Raw genomic sequence first — 19,162 nt, 5'->3', positions numbered from 1 at the left:
AGTGGTAGAAGAAATGTTAGTCTAGTTCCCAAGGACTCAGAATATAGGCAGGTAGGATACCTGCCTCTTGCTATCAGGATACCTGGGTTATAGCCAAAAGGGGCACAGTGGGTGACGGCAGCATTAAACTGAAGACAGGAGCAGACTGAGGCTGTGTGGTCTGTAATAAAGAGTGGAGATGGACTTAGGAAATCTGTTCGGGTCAAAGAAGGGGCCCCGGGCTGAGCAGAGGAAGCCTGTGTGCATTCTTGGACCAAGATGTGGTGAGCAGATTGAGGGGCTGGAGAGCTGTGGAAAGGATGGACCATTAGAATTAAATTCCTGAGATTGGGGGACTCAGGAAATCTTTTCTGGTCAAAGAAGGGGCTCTGGGCTGAGCAGGGGGGAAAAAAAACCTTTGTGTATTTTCTGATGGAGAAATGTTGAGCAGATTGGGGGACAGGGGAGCTGTGGAAAGTATGGGCCACTGGAATTTGATTCCTAATTTTGAGGGTCACACTGGGGTTACTGAAGTGGGCAGGACAAACTTGGGAGGTGCTGAGCCTGGGATCTTATACTTCTCTTAAGATAGGTTAGCAAAACTCTGAGGAAGTGCCCAGTCCAGCCTGATGACAAAATGGGGCACCCACAGCAACTGGTTCCAGGACATCCCAGCCCAGGGAGCCAGTTGTAGTGGGCAGAACAAACCATGTAGATGGAGCAGACTCAACAGAGGGGATACAGAAAAGGCCTCTTCTCATGGAGAAGGATCCCAGCTACCCAGCTGAGACTAAGGAGTGTGTGTTTAATTTGTTGGACAAGACAGGTATGAGCAAAGCAGACATAGCGAGAGCATAAGGCTGGGAAGCTCTGCCTTCAGGACAAGGACACCTAAGTGAGGTTCAGTTCAGCAGGAAGTCAGCTCAGCAGCTCAAGGGTTTGATCTAGGGCTGCTGAAACCCCCCTTTCCTTGTGTGTCATTTGGACCTAGAAACTGGGACCCATGTGAGGTTCTTCACTGGAGGTGGGGAAGAGTATGAAGACAGGGGCTGGGATGCTCACAGGGCCTGATTTGTAAAAGACAGTCCCGTGAAGAGATTCAGTGTAATCCAGATGAGAAAAGCTCCAGGCTGACACATTACCAAGTAACAGAAGGAGTAACGGGCCAAAGAGAAGATGAGACATCTCAGGGTGGCGAGCTCCCTATCACCAGAGGTGATCAAGTAGAGGCTAGATAATTATTTGTGGTGAAAATGACCATTGGCCTCACTGACCACAAATGTACCTTCTGACTCTGAATTCATAAGTCTAGGGCAAGTTTCTGCCAATCAGTAGTATTCCAACAACAACTCCAAACAATTTTCCATGATGGCAATAAATGTGTCCTTTTATGAGTAAAGGGCCATCAAGAAAGGAATAGGTATTCTTGGCACTGAACCTTATTTCAAACCATTCAATGGAATGTTTGCCCTCTTTTAACCTAATGGGAAAGCAGTGATGTAGAGAAATGAACTCCAACAGTTCTTTGTGCCACATGGTTATAGTTCACATTCTCTCTGCATTGTCTTTCCAGAATCACGCTGTGAATGCATCTGTCCTAATGGATTTCAAGGCCAAGGCTGTGAGATCACCTTACGGAAAGGTAAGGAGGCTTTGAGAGTAAGTAGGAAAAGGGAACCCTTGGAAAGTCCAGAAAATAATTCAAAAAGAGCAAGAGCAGGGTGGAGGTGCCTGGTAAGGAGCTGGACATTATGAAAGTTGAGATCTACCTTGGCTCCAGAGTGTATATTTTATTATTTTCACAACTGAGAGTTCTTCATGTTGTAGGATGATTAATGGCATTTGTAGTCATCTCTTTGGATCATTCTGGAATGCTTACCTCTTTTTTTTTTTAATTTAGTAAACTCCTATTCAGTCTTCAAAATCCAGTGCAGATGCCCCTTGTTCTACAAAAAGTATTCTAGCTCCTCCCCATTCCCAAGTAGACTTAATCCTTCTTCTGGACTCCTGTGAATAGGAATGATCATGTTCAATGTGTCTCTGTGTCCCCATGTCCCAGCACAGTTCCTGCTCAGTGGTATGTGTTGAAATAACAAATGAAAGAGTAAACTATCATTAAGATCCCTCTCAGCTCTCATATCCTTTGGCCAGTTTATTATCTAAGAGTTGTCAACTCACTCCTCCTCCTTCCCTTTATTTTCCTTTCTATGACTTTTCGTGATACCATTAAAAAAAGAAATTGCACATCAAATAGAAGCAATAAACATTTATTAGGCACTTTACTCTGTACCAGGCCCTTGCTGAGTGCTTGGACTCAACTGGGTTCAAATTCCATCTGTATCATTTAATAATTGCGACCTTGAGCAACTTACTTCACCTCCTTGTGCCTCAGTTTCCTCATCTGTAAAATAGAGATGGAGGTATTAACTATCTCAGAGTTGTCTTGAGTTTCTCATCAGGCATATAAAGCACCTACAATGATGCTGACCATGTTGTAAGAGCCAAGTAAATATTGGTTAGCTTGTTTTAGAGCTAAATAAATAGTGCTAAATAAATATTAACTCCTTTTTGTTTTAAATATATCAATTTTACATCCATTTTATATATTTTGTATTTTACATATATTAAATTTATATTTTACACATATTAAATCCTTTAATCCCCACAACCTCATAAAGTAATACTGTCAATATCCCCATTTTAAAAATGAAGAAACTGAGGTTTAATGGGCCACGAACTAACTTGCTCAATCAGTCAGTACATGTAGGAACCCAGGTTCATATCCAGTGGGTCTGAATATACAGTCTTTAATCTTGAATCCATCCTGTCCATACTATTCCCCTCCCCAGCAACATGCTCAAGGTTGTCTTCACTCCCTCTCCTCCAGAATTTCAACTAGGCCCCACACAGTAATCTGCCAGGGAATGTGCAGTTGGATTTCTACTGGTTGGAAGAGACCTTGGAAAATTCCTACTCCAGCCTTCTCATTTACAAATGGGGAGGCACAGAGATATTAAGTAGTGCACCCAGAATTACACTGCAAGTTAGAGGCTCAGCCAGACACATGATATATCAGAGTGGGTATAATTGATTATTTTCCAATCTCATCAACCAAAAAATCCCCAGAGGAAAGGCAAATGTCAGGGAAGAGAGAGCACAGTGTTATTACATCATTTAACACACACAAGGCTCACAATAGACAACATAGCTCTATTTTATACATTAAGAAGTAAATTATCCAGCATCCTATAGTTGAAAAGTGTCTAAGCTGAAAACCATTCATTCAACAAATATTCACTTAGGGCCTCCTATGTACCAGTTTAGGTGCTGGGATTTCATGCTGAGTAAGTCAGATAGAGTCCTTATCATCCTGGAGATTCCTCTTTAGAAGAAAAGGCAAAAGTTATTTGAATTTTCCCAAAGATATATTTAAAGTTTTAATTTTAACTGCTGCATAATGCTCTGAAAGCTTCAAATATGAGGAATTGATAGAGAGTTAGGGGTCAGGGAAAGGGTCCCTGTAAGAATAACACTTATGTTGAGATCTGAAGGGTGGATAGGACTGACGATAAATAGAGGAAGGAAGAATGTTCTAAGCAGGGGAAACAGCATGTGCAAAGGCCCTGTAGTAGAAGGGAGCATGGTGAAAACAATGGCCTGAAAGAACAGTTGACTGGAGGAAGAAGATCAGAGATTCAGACTCCCAGAGCCTTTCGGATTACACAAATCCTACCCCACCTATAGGGCACCACAGTGTAATAAGGGTTAATTAATGTTCATTGACCTTTTTTTTATAGATGTCCCCATTGATGGGCGATGGAATTGCTGGTCAAACTGGTCTCCGTGTTCTGGAGGACATAAAACAAGACAAAGGCAGTGCAACAATCCACCTCCTCAAGATGGGGGCAGCCCCTGCTTAGGCCCTGCTTCAGAAACACTTACCTGTTAAGGAAGGGAGAGTTCTAGCTGCTAACACTATTATGGGCTGTACACAGTGAAGGTTTGAACCCTAGGGTCTTAGGCAGCTCACCCCACGCTAGCTCCCACCTTGGGCCAGCCCAGGGCTAAGGACAGTGCCAGTCAGGATGTTTAAAACAAAGATTTGTAAAATGCACATTGATTGGAACACATAGTGAGCTAAACAAGAATTATAGGTTCCTTAAAGGCTTAATCATCTTGGTAATCCTCACTTGGCTTATCACTACAGTTTTCTTTTACTCACATTTACCACCAGCCAGGAGCTGTGCTAGGAGTTAGTCACTTTGAAATCCTACTGTCTAGCAGTGACTGGTGCAGAGTAGGTGTCCAGTAATGAATCAATGAATAAATATTAAGTTACTCCTCCCTTGAGGAGTATACTGTCTCGGTCAATGACAATGGCATTTAATACTTATTGAATTATTACTTTGTACCAACCACAGTGCTTAATTCATCAGTAGGTTAATTCTTTCCACCCTCATGACAACCTTATACGGTGGATGCAATATATTAGCTCTATTAAACAGGTGAGGAAACTGAGGCTTAGAACAGTTAAGCGACTTACTTGTCCAGGGATACGCAGGAAGGGGCAGAGCTGGGCTGCAAATCTGGGCACTTGGGTTCTAGCTTGGGTTACAAGGTTTTAAACTCGTAATTATGACGCTCCCTTTCTTTCAATGAATTTGGGCATGTGATTAACAAAGAATATTTTATGAAATAAACCTAGGAGAAAGTGCCTTACATGTGTTCATATGTGTTGTGTGATTAACATATCTTCACCCATGCATCCTGAGGGGAGTAGATTGTGGTTCCTCAGCTCCCTTGGATGCTGAGCTCAGGAAGGGTTAGTTGTGTATGTTGCAAGCGGGAGTTCTGGGGGCAGAGATGAATTGTGATGTGAGTGGGTCCCCATAGAAGATCCTGAATTGAAGATAAGAGCCAGGGGAACAGGTCACTGAATGAGGGACAGTTAAGAAAAGAACAGGAAAAATCGAGGAGAGGTTGTGTTGGCTGACAGAGGAAACATGTCAAGGAGAAGTTCAAGTTGATGGCTGTGGGGCAGAGTGCAATGCAAAGCTTCTCCTACCTCTGTACATTCTACTTTGCTCACTCACGCTTTTGTGCAAATCCATTTTGGGGACTTGAAGGGGAGGGTAAGGAGGCAGTGGATCTTCAGGTTGCTAAAAAACAAAATATTTTTACTATTTAGATTAAGTCAAGTGATCATGTAATCTTTATTGCTCTTATTCTATGATATTAAAATATCCCTTAATATTTTTTTTTCTCTTGGGTACTTTCAGTCTGAATTCAGAGCTTAATATGAATTTGGTGAAATCAAATAGGTAGAAAAAAGCAAGTTGGTGGAAGGTGAATTGATTCACCCTATTCATTTTCAACCAGGTTTTTGTTTGTTTGTTTGTTCTGTTTTTTTGCTACATCATCTGCTTTGAGTTTGCTATTGGGCTCAGTCCTGGGACGTAAGTCTTTAACATGTCCATGATACCAAAGCATGGGGTACTACCACCCCCCATTCTGGCCCAACCAGTCATTTAGAACTGAAAAATTACCGGAAGGAGCTGGTATTTTACTGCTCAGGGGTTGTTGCAGCAAGCACGTTGATTCTGTTTCCTTTCCACATCCTCTGTCCCCTGCAATTTAGCTGACAGGCCTGGGCCTTTTTTGACTTAATATTATTTCTTTGCTGTCTGCTGTTATTTCAACAAGCTAATCCAATAATGTTTTCTCTCTTTCATTATACCAGGGCCATATAATTTTCTTGAGTTATAATCTATCTTCTTTTAAGATTCCCCAGAGATGGGGAAGAGCAGCTCTGTCTTTGGTGGAGGGAAGGCTCCCACGAAGCTGACACCAGCACGTGGAAGCCAGTGCCGCCAAATTAAATTCTGAATCTCAATCACAGCCACTGCTTCTGATGGGAAATTTGAGTTGATTATGGAGATGATAGCCCAGGTTCACGTTTATTGCATTTAACAGAAATTGTTTATCCTATTAAATGTGGTCTTGAAGGAGAAACAATTGAATTGCAGAGCACCAGTGAATACCCACATGACGCCCAGGCATTGCTAAACTGTGTAATAATTATATTCTTATTTGTGGGCTGAACTTCCCCTCGTGGCTCTTTTTGCAAACAAATGCATTTAGGAGGAGGCTTGAACATAATGTAAGAATTAAACAAAATAAATGCAAACTGTGCTTTTGGAAAGCCTTGGCAACTGTAGTTTGCACCAGTGTACCTGTTTAGGAACAGCCGTATCTGTGGGGCACAGTCTAGGCAGTGGTTTGGCAGTGGTCCTGGATGCTTGAACACAGCACGAGACACCTGGATATGGAGAGTTTTGCATCAAAAAGCATGAACCTCTGAAATTCTGGGAGCTCTGCTGTGTGCTTGATGGGGCGGCTGGGGGATGGGGGGAGTGTTCTGTATCTATGCTTCCTCCCTGTATGACCTCGGCTAATAACATAACTTCTATGGGAATAATAATTACTATAATTATTATGATAATAGCTGCCAATTATAGAGTGCTTTTCAGTTTATGAAGCCTTTCAGCCTACATTATCTCATTTAATCTTTATCTGAATTGGATGGAGTAGATATTAATGCAGTCACCAGATGACATGTGGAGCAAGTTTCAGAGGGAAGCCTGATCCTTACAGTGAATGAGCTGACTATGGAAATGAAGGTGGGGTGGTGGAGGGATGTGCAGGGATGTGCAGGGAGGCCAGAAGAGCAAGCACCTGCTGCCAGAGATTCCAGAGGGAAATGCCACCTTTGTTCTAAAGAAGAGGACTCTGCTCCCAGGCAGTTTAAAAAACAAAAACAAAAAAAACACAGGGCAAGAGAGTATCTGAAGCAGAAAGTCCTTAGGACACTGGCCAGGTCTCTGTGGGGACTTTTATGATTAGCATCTTGATGGAGAAATATTTTGTTTTACAGATGCAAGATGTCCTAATGGCAGTATGTGTATTTGCCAATGTTTTTAGGCTTTGCAGACATTGTATTATAATTTAATCATTTATCATCTCTTATTCCTTCTCAGATAGAATGTTCATGAAGGCAGGATAGTGTCTACCTGCTGCACTCATGTATCCCTAGCCCCCAGTACCATGCCCGGGATGATTAGGCAACAATGAATAATTGCTGCATGAATGAATGAACTAATTGAAAAAGATGTGAGTGGAGCCAAGGACAGAACCTTCCTAGGACAGTGAGAAACTTGTGTGTTGGTGGCACATGGTGGTGGCACCATGAAGTTCGGGATACAGATACCTGATATAGGGACAACCCACACAGCAGTGGCCAGGGGAGGCACCTTCAGCCGGCTTCACAGACACATTGCAAACAAAGAGTTAGATAAGAAAGGCAGAAAGCTGATGTCAGATAGGGGCTGATAATACTTGGTTAGGGGTGTTAGAACTCCCACTCAGGACCATCAGAAATTTTCCGGGAAACTTTACAGAGGAAGGGAGCAGAGAAGTCTGCAATCCTGGCACCGGAGTCAACCCAAGAAGCACACTTATAGGTTGATGAAGAAAACAAAGCTTAACAAAGTTACGAGGCCTGCCCTGTATGTGGCAGAGGCGGGAAATGATTAAAACTCACTTAAAAAAATTGTCTTCCAACATGCTGCCTCCACTTTCATTTCTTCATCACAGATTTGCTGTAAACCTGCAATGCCCTCCTAAAGCCTAACAGCGAGACCTTGGAAGGGAACACTTGAGAGTCTCTGTTTATTGGATGTGAAATCAGAGTTTTCCATGTGGTGTGTTCCACTCTGAGTTGTCTCTCTTAAGTGTTTGGCCAGATTCCAATACTGCGGTACTCAGGAACTCAGAGGTGGGCCTACTGAGATACCTCAGGGACAGAACAACCTCTCAGGCAGAACCAGAAACAGAGGCCAGGTAACGAGTGAAGCGCTTAGACTTGGGTGCCCTAGTGCCAGGCTCCTGTGTCTGCAACATGGCCTGGCTCTATGACTCACTAGCTTTGTGGTCGTATGCAAGTTATGTACCCATGTGGGCCTCTGTTTCCTCCTCTGTAAACTGGGGTGGCGACAGTAGCATAACGCCCTGTGAGCATTATGTGAACAGCTATACTCAGGAGAGCGCCTGGGACAAAGCTGGCCCACCACAGTTAGCTATACCATTGGCATCATTGTTTCTAGGGGTTCTCAAAACATCAACAAGGGCTATGGTTGGTTGGTTTGAATTTTTATAGTCATTTAAAACTGCTTTAAAAACACTTCCGTGTGAAACCTACTATAACACATCAGAACAAGAAAGACATAAAACAGCTTACCATCTAGGAAATGTCTTAATAAGGGACATAAAGAGCTTTTCCATCCCAAGCTCTGGGTTATTAAGGGAAAATGTAACAGCATAATAACTAATATTTGCGGAGGGCATTAATGGTTAAAAAGAACTTTCACATACCTAATCCAGCTTAATCCTCTCAATGCCTACTAGAGGAAGGACCTCTTATCTGTCCCTGATACGTGATGAGAGACTAAGTGATTTGCCCCACACTACGTAGCTAGAGAGAGGCAGGACTGCCTGAGTCTGAGGGCGGCTGCCACAATGTGCCCTTTTCCCCATGGCAGCAGAAGCATATCGGGCTTCATTGTACAGCAGGTGCCTGCCCACCAGCCCACTTGCATAGAAGAGGCAAAGAAAGGCCCCTGGTATGGCATGTGGTAGTGGAGAAGCTGAGCCATTTGGATGGCTTTGGGGCAGGCAGACAAAGGTGCAAAGCCCAATGCCTCCACTTCCTAGCTAAGCATCCTTGACAAGCCATATATCTTCTCTGTGCCCCAGTGTCCTCTTCAGAAAATGTGGCCAACACTCTCAATGGCATAAGTATAAGGAATGAATGACATAGCATATGAAAGCAAAGGGATTGCTTTCATCCCAAAGTGCCTGGCACATGGTGGATGCTCTGCCTTCCTTTTGGGTGCTGAACAACCAACCCTACCTGATAGCTGCCTTTTTTTTTTTTAACCCTGCCTAGCATCATAAGATTGCATTTTACAGAAAGAAATAGGGGTTATGTTTGCAGTGGGGAATTCTTGGATGATTGTCAAAGGCAGTCAAGTGGCTGGTCCAACGTTCACCTCTGTGCAGAAGGCTGATCCGGAGCTTGGGTCCTCCCATTATCAGTGGCCGCGTCCACCAGTTATCTCGTGTCTACACCTTGCAACCCCAGGTGTTCCTTCATCCATCACTGACCATTGTCTGGTATCCACTCCTCCATCCCCCACCACCTCCTGCCAGTTGGGCCTCCTTGTTAATAAGCCAGTTTGTTCATATCCTGAAAACTATCTGATTCTGGCCGCTTTTATCCCAAACACCATCCATCCATCAACTTGCTCCATGGGCTTGGTTAGGAAAATGGGAATGGGGAAGGGAGACAAATAATAGATAAAACTTCATAGCTGCTATCACCAAAGAAGTAGAATGGATAAATAGATCCGTCAGACATGTATCATGCCACTAGACAGCAAAGTCCATTTGTTAAAAATAGATTAGGACAGAAGGATTTATCTCACATTTTAAGCTGTTAATATAGAAGGGAAACATATTCTCCTTTATCTCTCCCAGGGATGGGGGAAGGGGCAACCCCAAGGCCATGAATGAAGAATTTTTAACTCCATTTGATGGACTTTCCTTCACTAAGGTAGAAAAGACAGGCTCTGTCTTATATGTGTGCAGCCGCTAGGACAAGGCAGATTCTCCTCTGATGCACCAGGTGCAGGATCCAGTTCTGTGAAAACATCTTCTGTGGGTGGCTTTCTTACAAACTCTGGCACACTACATGCCAAACCTATTTTGGAACCTCTCTCTCTAGCATAGAGGGGACCAGAAAGAGAAACACATTCCACAGACTTTTACTGGGAAGCTCCAAATACTATGTTAAGTGCTGGGACTCCAAAAGTAAATATGAGTCCTCATCCACTCTGCCAGAAGTCACTGGGTTAGGGGGGCAGACAACTTGGCTACAGTGATGAGGCATGTAAAGTGTTAGTTTAATACAGTTTAATACAGTTAGTCTAATAAAGGGTTAGTTTAATACCCCATGTGAGGGGGTAGCATATGGGGAAGTGTAGGAGAATGGAAGAGGTCAGTGTTGGCTTTCTGGGTGAATGGACAGAAGGGAAGAGCTTCTGAGTAGCATGTGCAACAGCCTGGAGGGAACAAAAAGCCCAACCTATTTAGGGGACTAAATTGGAAATAGTTCATTCATTCAATGAATATTTTTCTTGAATCCTATGAAGGCCAAATACCATTCCAGGTACTGGGGGCCTGGCCATGAAAAAGCTTGCTTATTAATGGTGGAGGCATACCAAGGTAGGGAGGAAATAAACAAATCTATAATCTCAGGTAGTGACAAGTGCCATACAAGAGAAGTAAGTAAGGGTCAAGCCTTCGATGCGTTAATATTTGAGAAGAGACTTGAAATAAGGGAGTAAGTATTGGGTGAGCATTTAGGGGATGAGCATTTTTAGGCAGAGAGGGCAGCAAGTGCAAAGTTCCTGAGGCATGAGAGAGCTTGGCATGTGTGAAGCACAGGCCAAAGACTTGAGTGGTTGGAGCAGCATGACTGAGGGAAGAGTAAATTGAAGGAAATGAAGTCAGAGAGAGAGCCAAAGACCAGCCATTACACGGCTTTGTGTATCATGTTAGAGACAATAGGTTTTTAGAACAATTGGCTCATAGAGTCTGAAATGGGAGGTAAAAATGGAGCTGTACATTGTGTCAGCTCAGAGAGAACCTTGTGAATTCAGTTCAAAATGCATGGGCTTTATAATAATGGCTGTGGGGTGTTGAACCACCAGGACACTTGAGGTGAACAGGAGGATGACTGGAAAGTGTCTGTGGAAATCTGCTCAGGACCAAGCACCAGCTGCTCTCAGTTACCAGACCCAAGGTCCAGACTCAGCTGTCCCAGCCTGAGAATGGCCAGGGCCCATTCAAGGAGCTGAGCAGTGACCACCCCCCAACCCTCCTCCTCATGTTTCCCCACTTCTGTGACTTTGCCTGTGCTATTCCCCCTGTACCTTTCTGCCTCTCTTTCACCCTCCTTTGCTTGTCTACCTCCTATTCATTTCCTCATCTCTTCTGGCCATGCTCTCCTCCTCCAGGCTGTCTTTCCTGCTCCCACAGCCCCTGGGTTTCCTGCTGGTAGGAAACCCTCCTGCCGTTGTTCACAGGCCTCCCCCTGGCCAAGCATTCTTCCAGGGCTGGAACCATGTCCGATTCCAGCACCCGGCACGGGACCCGGCACAGGAGCTCACCCATTCCCAAGTGAAGGGGTAGCATCCTCCATTGTCCTCATGGAAAAGAAGTGCCCTTTGCTAATCTGTATTGCGGACCCTTCCTAACATGACTCCTGATGGCTTCACTCTGCCATCCCTCATTTCTGCAATGTGTTTTTGGAAGCCTACCCTTTCTCTCTGTCCATTTTCTTCACCCTAAAGCCATATAGTTCAGAAGAGATTCATTGAGTGCTGAATGCTTTAGATCTTCTCTATCTCAAAGGCGGGGGGGGAGGAAAAAACATCTCCTTATTGCTTTTCATTCTATCATTAATTTACTATTCAAAAGGCACCTTGTCAAGCTGAAGATTATATCTTTAACCCATGTTTTTACATCCACTACCCATAAAACCTTAGATTATAGATCTCCTGAAAGGACCTGCGGGAGAACACATCCGATGAACATTTTTCCTTTTGCTTGAAGAGAGCCAGGCTTTCTTGAGGAGGGAAGGGCGCAGATCTGGTGAAGGTCTGTGGCTTCTAAAACTGTGACTGCTGCTGTATTTTAATTTCTAAAACTGCTGGGATATGCATCAACTTCAGATGGGAGAGACAAGTACTGGTCTTGGTTTTCTGGGTCAGATGATAGATAGGTAGTCTTGGCTCACAGGTGATCCAGGCAACTGCTTAATCCCAGTGTTCTCATCCCACCTAGATTATTGGGTTTACCTTCTAAGGGGTTTCCTTGCCCCTGGTTTCTTTCCTGTCCCCTGTGCCCCACACACCAACCATCCTACAAGTCCCTCCACTGGTAGAAAGCACAGAGCAAAGGTAGGGGACATGTGCTTGATGTACTGCACTGAAACCCTGGCCAGCCAGCCAGATGTGAGACCCATGAGGTTCAGCCTTGCTGAAACTCAGTTTTCTTAGCTGAAAAATGGGCCTCACAGAACAAATCTAAAGGGTCCTTGATAAGATTAGATAAAACAGCACAGATAAACCTTACTGTGGCTGCTCTTTTCTTTGATCACATACTGCCGTTCCTCCTACATGCAATGACTCCTCAGCTCTCAAAAGTTCTCAGCCTGAGCTGTGTTGGAATCACCTGGGCAGCTTTTAATAAAACTACTGATTCCTGACTCCCTTCTCTAGAGATTTGGATTTAATTAGCCTCGGGTGCAGCCTTTGGTCAGCACTTTTTAAAAAAACTCCCAGGTGATTCTGATGTGCAACCAAGATGGAGAACTATCACTTTTGGATCAATCTGGGCTGTCTGTAAATTGCCCACTTGGCCTGGCCAGTCTGGCGCCCCATCACGCTCTAACATGTAACTACCACTTCCTAGTAAATAATTAATGGAAATTAATTATTAGTGTAAATTAACTTAAAAAGCCAATTAATGACAGGATGAGAAGCAATGAGGCAGTCTTTTTTTCCTTCCTTCAAACAGAGAATCTAAAGAGCTCAGAAATAAACTTTTAAATGATAAGTTTTCATGAATAATAGTAACAATAACAGTAAGGGTGATGCTCATAATTTTGTATGTGACAGGCATTGTTTTAAGTATTTTATATTACTTATTTTATTTACATTCACAATTTTCCCCACTCTTCAGCACGCGCACGTACACACCCCCCCAAAATCCTCTCTTGCCTTCAAACTTTGTCACACGCTGAATTTCTGTCTTAAAGATCTCCCTCTTTGCCTCATTCAAAAATCCTTCAAGGTGTGGGTCAAGCCCCATTCCATATATAAAACAAATATAAAAAGATCAGTCTCTCTCCCACCTACCCTCCCTTGGCACTTTGTGTGTCACGTATTTGGGCATTGTTAACTCAGTAATTAATTTCCTGTGTCCCTAAAACCCCTTCTAATTGTATCATGTCTATATAAGTCTTATTATTACCCTAAAAAGACTGACAGTTCTGGAAGGATGGGGGTGGAATTGTGTGTGTGTGTGTGTAATCAGTCAACAGATGTTTCTTGTACTGACTGGGAATACAGATTGCACCTTTGAAGAGCTCACAATCTGGAGAAGAAACTTACAGGTAAACTGAAAAGTCAGTGCAACACAACGCATGACTGGAATGCTGTGGGATACTGAGGCCAGCTGGTATGACTGGCTGTTCCACAGGTGTGTCAGGGAAGGTTCACTGATCATTACTGGTTGGCCTTTCCAATCTATGCTCCACTCTGGGAGCCTGACCAATATGTCTCTTGAGCTCAGTGCCTCACTTCATCCACAGACGCTTGTTGGGTCCCTCCCAACTCAAGGCACAGACCTGGTCTCTGGGGATGCAGCACTGAGTCAAACAAAGCTCATCCCTTACCTCAGAATGGGGAGATGGGTCATACACAGTCACAGGGGATATGGGCCCCACTATGTAATTACTAATTGTAAAAAATTCAATGAAGGAAAAGATTAGTGTGAGAAAATAATTGGAAGACACGTGATATTTGTGGTAAGAGCTTAGGCAAACAGGAGATTAATTGAAGGAATACAAGAAAATGTTGAGTCAAATGAAGGAAAATGGAAGGAACTCAAGTTAATCTTTAATTTTTTTCTCATTATTTCACTATCTGCTTATCTTACTAATAATCCTTCTATGATTGAACAAATATTAGTATCAAAGAACCAAGATAATTCTCATCAAACTTTGTTTTATTGGCCTTTGAATGTTTCAAGAGCATCTTCCTGCTTTGTACTCCTAACCTCCTCCAAGACATGGGTTGAGATTTCTCTCTCTCTCTCTCTCTTTTTGTTTTTGGATGATCCAAAGTGCTGTGAGCAGGACCAAGGATCTGGTTAACACTCACTCAACACCTGGTTCATGGATGGCTGAGTTTTCTGGGGGAATAAAACGGTTGCAGATGGCACAGCCTGGTCATAGGCCTTGGAGCTGGCAGGACAAAGAAGAAGTCCATGGTGATTGACATTTCTCGCAGTCGCTATCCAGTGGTCAGTGCAGGTGGTGGCATCCTTTGCATGTGTCCCAGCCTGTGCCCAGAGGTCCTCAGCAAGCCTGGGTCTGCACTCTCCGCCCCGGACACGGGGTGCCTCCATTCTTAGGTGGGGGGTTGTCGCACTCTCTCCTCCTTTCCTGAGTGCCTGATGTGCAAGCAGACCAGGAGCTCCAGCATCCCCAGTGACCCTCTGCCTTGACTCCTGCACAGATCATTTCCCAGGGGAGAAGGATGTTAGCATACAAGCAGCAGCTCAGACAGGATGGAGGGAGGACTACCCATTGCCCTAGAGTGGTCTGCAATCCCTCCTCAAGGAAATGCCTTGGTGTAGCCAACCAAGACCTATGCTGTCCACCTTGTGCTTAACTTGAAACTCTGGATGAAGTGTGAAGAGGGGAGAGCCCATCTCTAATGACATTAGAGTCTGTGGTTCCATGGAAGATGGAGAGCAGGATAAGACAGGGAGGCATACCCCTCTGGAAGAAAGACACAGCCACCGGAGGGTGTGAGGAAGCACACAGCCCGGCTAGGGGTTCACACACACTGGAGGACAGGATTGCTGGACTTTTGAATGAAGGTTTGCAAATTGAAGCCTCTCAGACTCTGACAGTGGGGCCAGGGTGGGTGACAGGCTCTCTGCACAGAACATCAGAACACGCACTGACCATGTGCCTCTGGAAACCCAGCTCATAGATCCCCCCAGCCTGGGGCTGCTGCCTCCTCCTGGCTCTGTGCCTTGGGCAAGCTCATCTCTTCTCTCAGCCTGAGTTTTCACCTCTGTAAAATGAGGAAGGTATACTAATCTGGTAGGGTTTTTCCACCATTATTTTTTTTTCATTATTTTTTTCTAAAATGAAATCTTGCATGAGCCCCAACATGGAAGTCAAATCAGAGTAGAATTCTTCTATTTGAAGCTGGGGTGTCTATCAGGCTTGCCCTGGTCCCCTGGGCAGCCCCTAAAACACCCAGCTTCCCCAGATCCCAGTGTGAATGTCATTGGATTACATTATCTTCAAGTTCCTTCCAGCTCTGTAATTATACTCCCTGGTGGGGCAGCCACAGCAGGGTCCCTGTCTCTATTTCTCCCACCTCTGTGACTCAGAGGCAGAGGTTTGCTGGGAAAATCCCTCAGGACCTGCATCAATGCATCTTTATTGTAGCTGACTTCCCAGCCTTAGATTTCTTTCTTTCTTCTTCTTTTTTTGCCAGATAGATCTCTGTCTGGTTGAAATACCAGTGTGATAGCCCCAAGGCCCCCTGATGTATACAACTTGTTTGGTACACCAAGGTCAGTGGAATACCATGAGCTTCCTCCAAGTGACTGAATGTAATTGTGCAGGAGGAATGGGGCTGGGTGGAGGAGGATCCAGCCCTTTGTGCCCCGCCTCCACCCCCACAGCATTGGCATCATGTCCGCCTTCTCCAATGCCCATTGTGTGTACACACGACTCAGCATGGACCAGCTCTGAGCCAAGCACTGGACCATTGAAAAGGCATGTCTAGGTAGTTCTCACTCCCTGGTCTGTGTCTATGTTATGCAGACAGGGATCCAAGTAAGTCAGTGGTTCTGAGGGCCCTTGATGTATTATCATATACTGACCCAGGCAGGGCTCACATTTGTCCCTTTAAGCCAAGTCAGGCTGACAACTGTGAATGGGGATATAACCCTCCCTCCCCACTCCCCAAAATGGTAGTCAATGCAATCATCTCAGAATCTCTGCCCTCATTCCCCAAATTTCCTGACTCTTAGGATGTAAATCAGTAGAATGCAGCAGTTGAGAGCTTGCATCCTAGCATCTGACCACTTGGGTCCAAATTCTCACTCTGAAACTCCTCAGCTAGATGGCATTGAGAAAGTTATCTCATCTCCCTCCTGCCCCAGTTTTCTCATCTGTAAAATGGGGCTAATAATAGTATTTATCTCATAGCATCCTTGGGGGAATAAACAGTTCATGCACATGAAGTATTGTGAGAGGGCCTGCCACATAAGAAGAGTGAATTATTCTTTCTCCTCATTGACTTATGGTCCCTCCAGGAGAGCTGTCTGGCCACTGGGGCAAGTGGGGGCTGCCATCCCACCCACACTCTGCTTGAAAAGTCAAGAAATCCTTGGGCCCAGGAGCTGGGCAATATTGGCCCCAAGTGGTTGGATTTCTTTGTTCCTTTCACTTCCCCACCTGTCAGGCAGTGCCTTTTTCCAATTTACAAGAGGAAACTGTACCAGGTTTGGCCCTGGCAATTGGTCTGCTTGGTTTTTATTCTTTGCATTCTCCTTCATAAAGACTGGAATCCACTTACCATTGTGGCTCACCCCCTCAGGATTTCACCTACACATTAGCAGGTAGTTTGTTGGGCTTCAATCTGTGCATCTTCAGTCATCACAGGAGTAATTTAAACTAGGCACCAACCCAAGACAGATCTCTACCAATGGAGCTCTCTCTTCCTCATACTTATGATATAGCCTGCCACATGTGTTGGCTAGTTTAGTCCTCAACACAACCTGTGATGAGTGTACTGACATTATCCCCATTTTTCAGGGGGTTCCCAGATGAAAATTGGCAGCACTGGGTTGCAAAGGCCTATTGAAACCAGCGCTATGCCATCCTGCCTCCCAATGAAGAAATTATAACCCATCATCATCTCATTTAGAAACCAGGCTCCATCTCATCTACCCTGTGTTTCAACAGTTTGTTTTATGGACTTAAGAGTGGACCTTGGATATACCTATCCAGACTTTTTTTAAAAAACCTTTCTTCATAAAGGGCTGACTTCATAGCCCATGTTTTTGCCATCATTCCATGTACCATACAAGCAGTTTTGTGTGCATGGAAAATTGGAAGCTCAGGGATTGCAGCATGTATAAAGAGTCTTGAAACTCAAAGGAAACTTAAATGAGAAAGATAAACACCCCCCCCCCCAGAAAAAATAAGTGGTTAACCAGTGTTTCACAGTAAGTTAGTGATATAGTTTGGTATTCACATCAGGTCTCCAGACTTCTTCCTTTGTAAAGGACGTAGATTCTTAACCTTTTTTTGAGAACCTTCTTTCCTGGTATAAGTCAGTCCATGCTGCAACTATAAATGTCTAAACCTTACTTGCCCCACCTTGTTTATAGTCATAACTCCTTGCAATATAATGACAACTACTTAACCCTTATAGTGGGTTGAATTGTACCCCCTCAAAAGATATGTTCAAGTTCAAACTCCGATCACCTGTGAACATGACTTTATTTGGAAATAGGGTCTTAGCAGATTTAATCAAGCTGAAATGAGCTATTGCTGAATTAGGGTGGGTCCTGATGTAATGACTAGTGTTCGTATAAGAAGTGCAAACAGAGACAAAGAGTGGAGACACCATATGAAGACAGGCAGAGACTGGAATGCCTCTCCAAGCAAAGAATACCAGGGACTGCCAATAACCACCAGACGCTGGGAGAAATGGATGGAACAGGTTTTCCCTTAGAGCCTCCAGAAACCAACCTAGCCTGAAGACATGAATTTTGTATTTCTAACTTCCAAAAGTACGAGTCAATAAATTTATATTGCTCTAAGCCACCAAGCTTAAGGCAGTTTGTTATGGTAGCACTAGGAAACTAACATATCCCTCCAAAATTGAACTATTGTTCTATTGTTCATATACACATTGGTAAAAATACAGTCCTCATCTGAGAGAGGGTCTTAATGGCAGAGAGGAAGGATGAGAACCATTAAGTGCGGAGTCAGCCATAAAGCTCAGTGTGTGGATTCTCAGAGTAGTGAGCAAGAGGACACAGGACAGAGAGACCGGGAACCCCAAAGCCCTTTCTGTGCTGGCCTCTCTGAGCTGGACCAGGCCTTGAACATGAGTGATGATGCGCAAGTCTTACCCTTTTGCGCCATTTTCTCACAGGCAAGGCCCATGCGACCCAGGGGACACTGACATTTGCAGCTGGTGCCTTCAAGGATGGGCACTCCATTGTTGAAGCAGGGCCCGCAGCGACAGGCATTGAATTCCATCAGGTACTGATCCAAGGCCCGCTGCAGGTTCCGGCGTTTGGCCTCCAGGGGTCCCAGGGTCGTGTGCCGCAGCAGCTCGTAGACAGGCTGCATCTGTGTGCACAGAAAGAATAGAGGACCCTCTTTGGGCTCTGTCCAGTTCCCCAGAGCCCAAGAACTGGCCATTAGCTCCTGGAAGGCTGTTATAGGACAGGCACAGAGACAGATGACCCACTTCATCCCATTGCACCAGATCCTCCCAGCCACTGTGGGAAGCGGGAACTCAATCAGCCCCAGCCTCAAGATGAAGAAGGGGAGGCTCAGGAGTATTTGAGTGACCAGCTCAGGATCACACAATTCAGTACAAGAGTCACTCTGAACATGGATCTATTTAACTCTGAAATATGTGGTCCCTGACCTCAGAGTGAGAGAGAGCTCCTAACCCATTTGTTTCAACTCATCTGCCCTCTCCAGCACTTTTAGGAATTAGGAGGAATATAAAGGTTATGTGTGCGTGTGTGTGTGTGTGTGTGTATGTGTGTTGACTGTCAACCTTCAATGTAGGAATTAACAGAGTCCTTGATAGGTAGTTATTTTATCATTGCTAAGCACGTCCCTTAATGGTGCTAGGGTGGTGACATGTATGGGGAAGGGAGGGTGTCATTTACATTCCAGGTCTGACCGTAGTAGCCCAGAGTTTCTCACACTCAGCACTACTGAATTTCCAGCTGGGTAATTTCTTGTTACAATTCCTGTGCATTACAGGATGTTTAGCAGCATCTCTGGCCTTTACCCACTAGATGCCAGTAGCACCTTCTAGTTTTGAAAACCAAAACTATCTCCTGACGTTGCCAAATGTCCCCCGAGGGACACAATCAGCCCATCCGTGCTGGGAAGTACTGTAGTGGATGCAGCAGAGAGCGTGGGCGCTGGAGGCAGGGAATCTGGTTTCAAACCCCACCTCTACTGCTTCCAGCTGTGTGGTCTCAGTCACAC

The 19,162-nt window shown here is 44.6% G+C and overlaps 2 protein-coding genes across 3 annotated transcripts in view; one reads left to right on the top strand and one right to left on the bottom strand.

Annotated features, from left to right (window-relative positions):
- C8B (complement C8 beta chain) overlaps nt 1-5,044 on the top strand; it is a 40,318-nt gene extending 35,274 nt beyond the window's left edge. The window contains exons 11-12 of the mRNA XM_054573769.1: nt 1,553-1,621; nt 3,777-5,044. Of these exons, the coding sequence (XP_054429744.1) occupies nt 1,553-1,621; nt 3,777-3,928 (221 nt within the window). The 3' untranslated portion in view covers nt 3,929-5,044. The remainder of the gene's footprint in view (nt 1-1,552; nt 1,622-3,776) is intronic.
- An 8,739-nt stretch (nt 5,045-13,783) lies between these two features.
- C8A (complement C8 alpha chain) overlaps nt 13,784-19,162 on the bottom strand; it is a 55,355-nt gene continuing 49,976 nt past the window's right edge. Inside the window, exons 10-11 of one of the 2 annotated variants that reach the window (XM_054573759.1) lie at nt 18,058-18,280; nt 13,784-14,394 (exon numbers count right to left, since the gene is read on the bottom strand). In XM_054573759.1, the coding sequence (XP_054429734.1) occupies nt 14,243-14,394; nt 18,058-18,280 (375 nt within the window). In that variant the 3' untranslated portion in view covers nt 13,784-14,242. The remainder of the gene's footprint in view (nt 14,395-18,057; nt 18,281-19,162) is intronic. The other variant, XM_054573751.1, reaches the window with a different exon arrangement.

The sequence above is a fragment of the Pteronotus mesoamericanus genome, unplaced genomic scaffold (genome assembly GCF_021234165.1).
Source record: "Pteronotus mesoamericanus isolate MK-2021 breed Mesoamerican mustached bat unplaced genomic scaffold, CSHL_Meso_final contig_105, whole genome shotgun sequence".
Classification (NCBI taxonomy): domain Eukaryota; kingdom Metazoa; phylum Chordata; class Mammalia; order Chiroptera; family Mormoopidae; genus Pteronotus; species Pteronotus mesoamericanus.
Note: the sequence above shows the minus strand (reverse complement) of the source record. Positions and strands in the feature narration are given on the sequence as shown.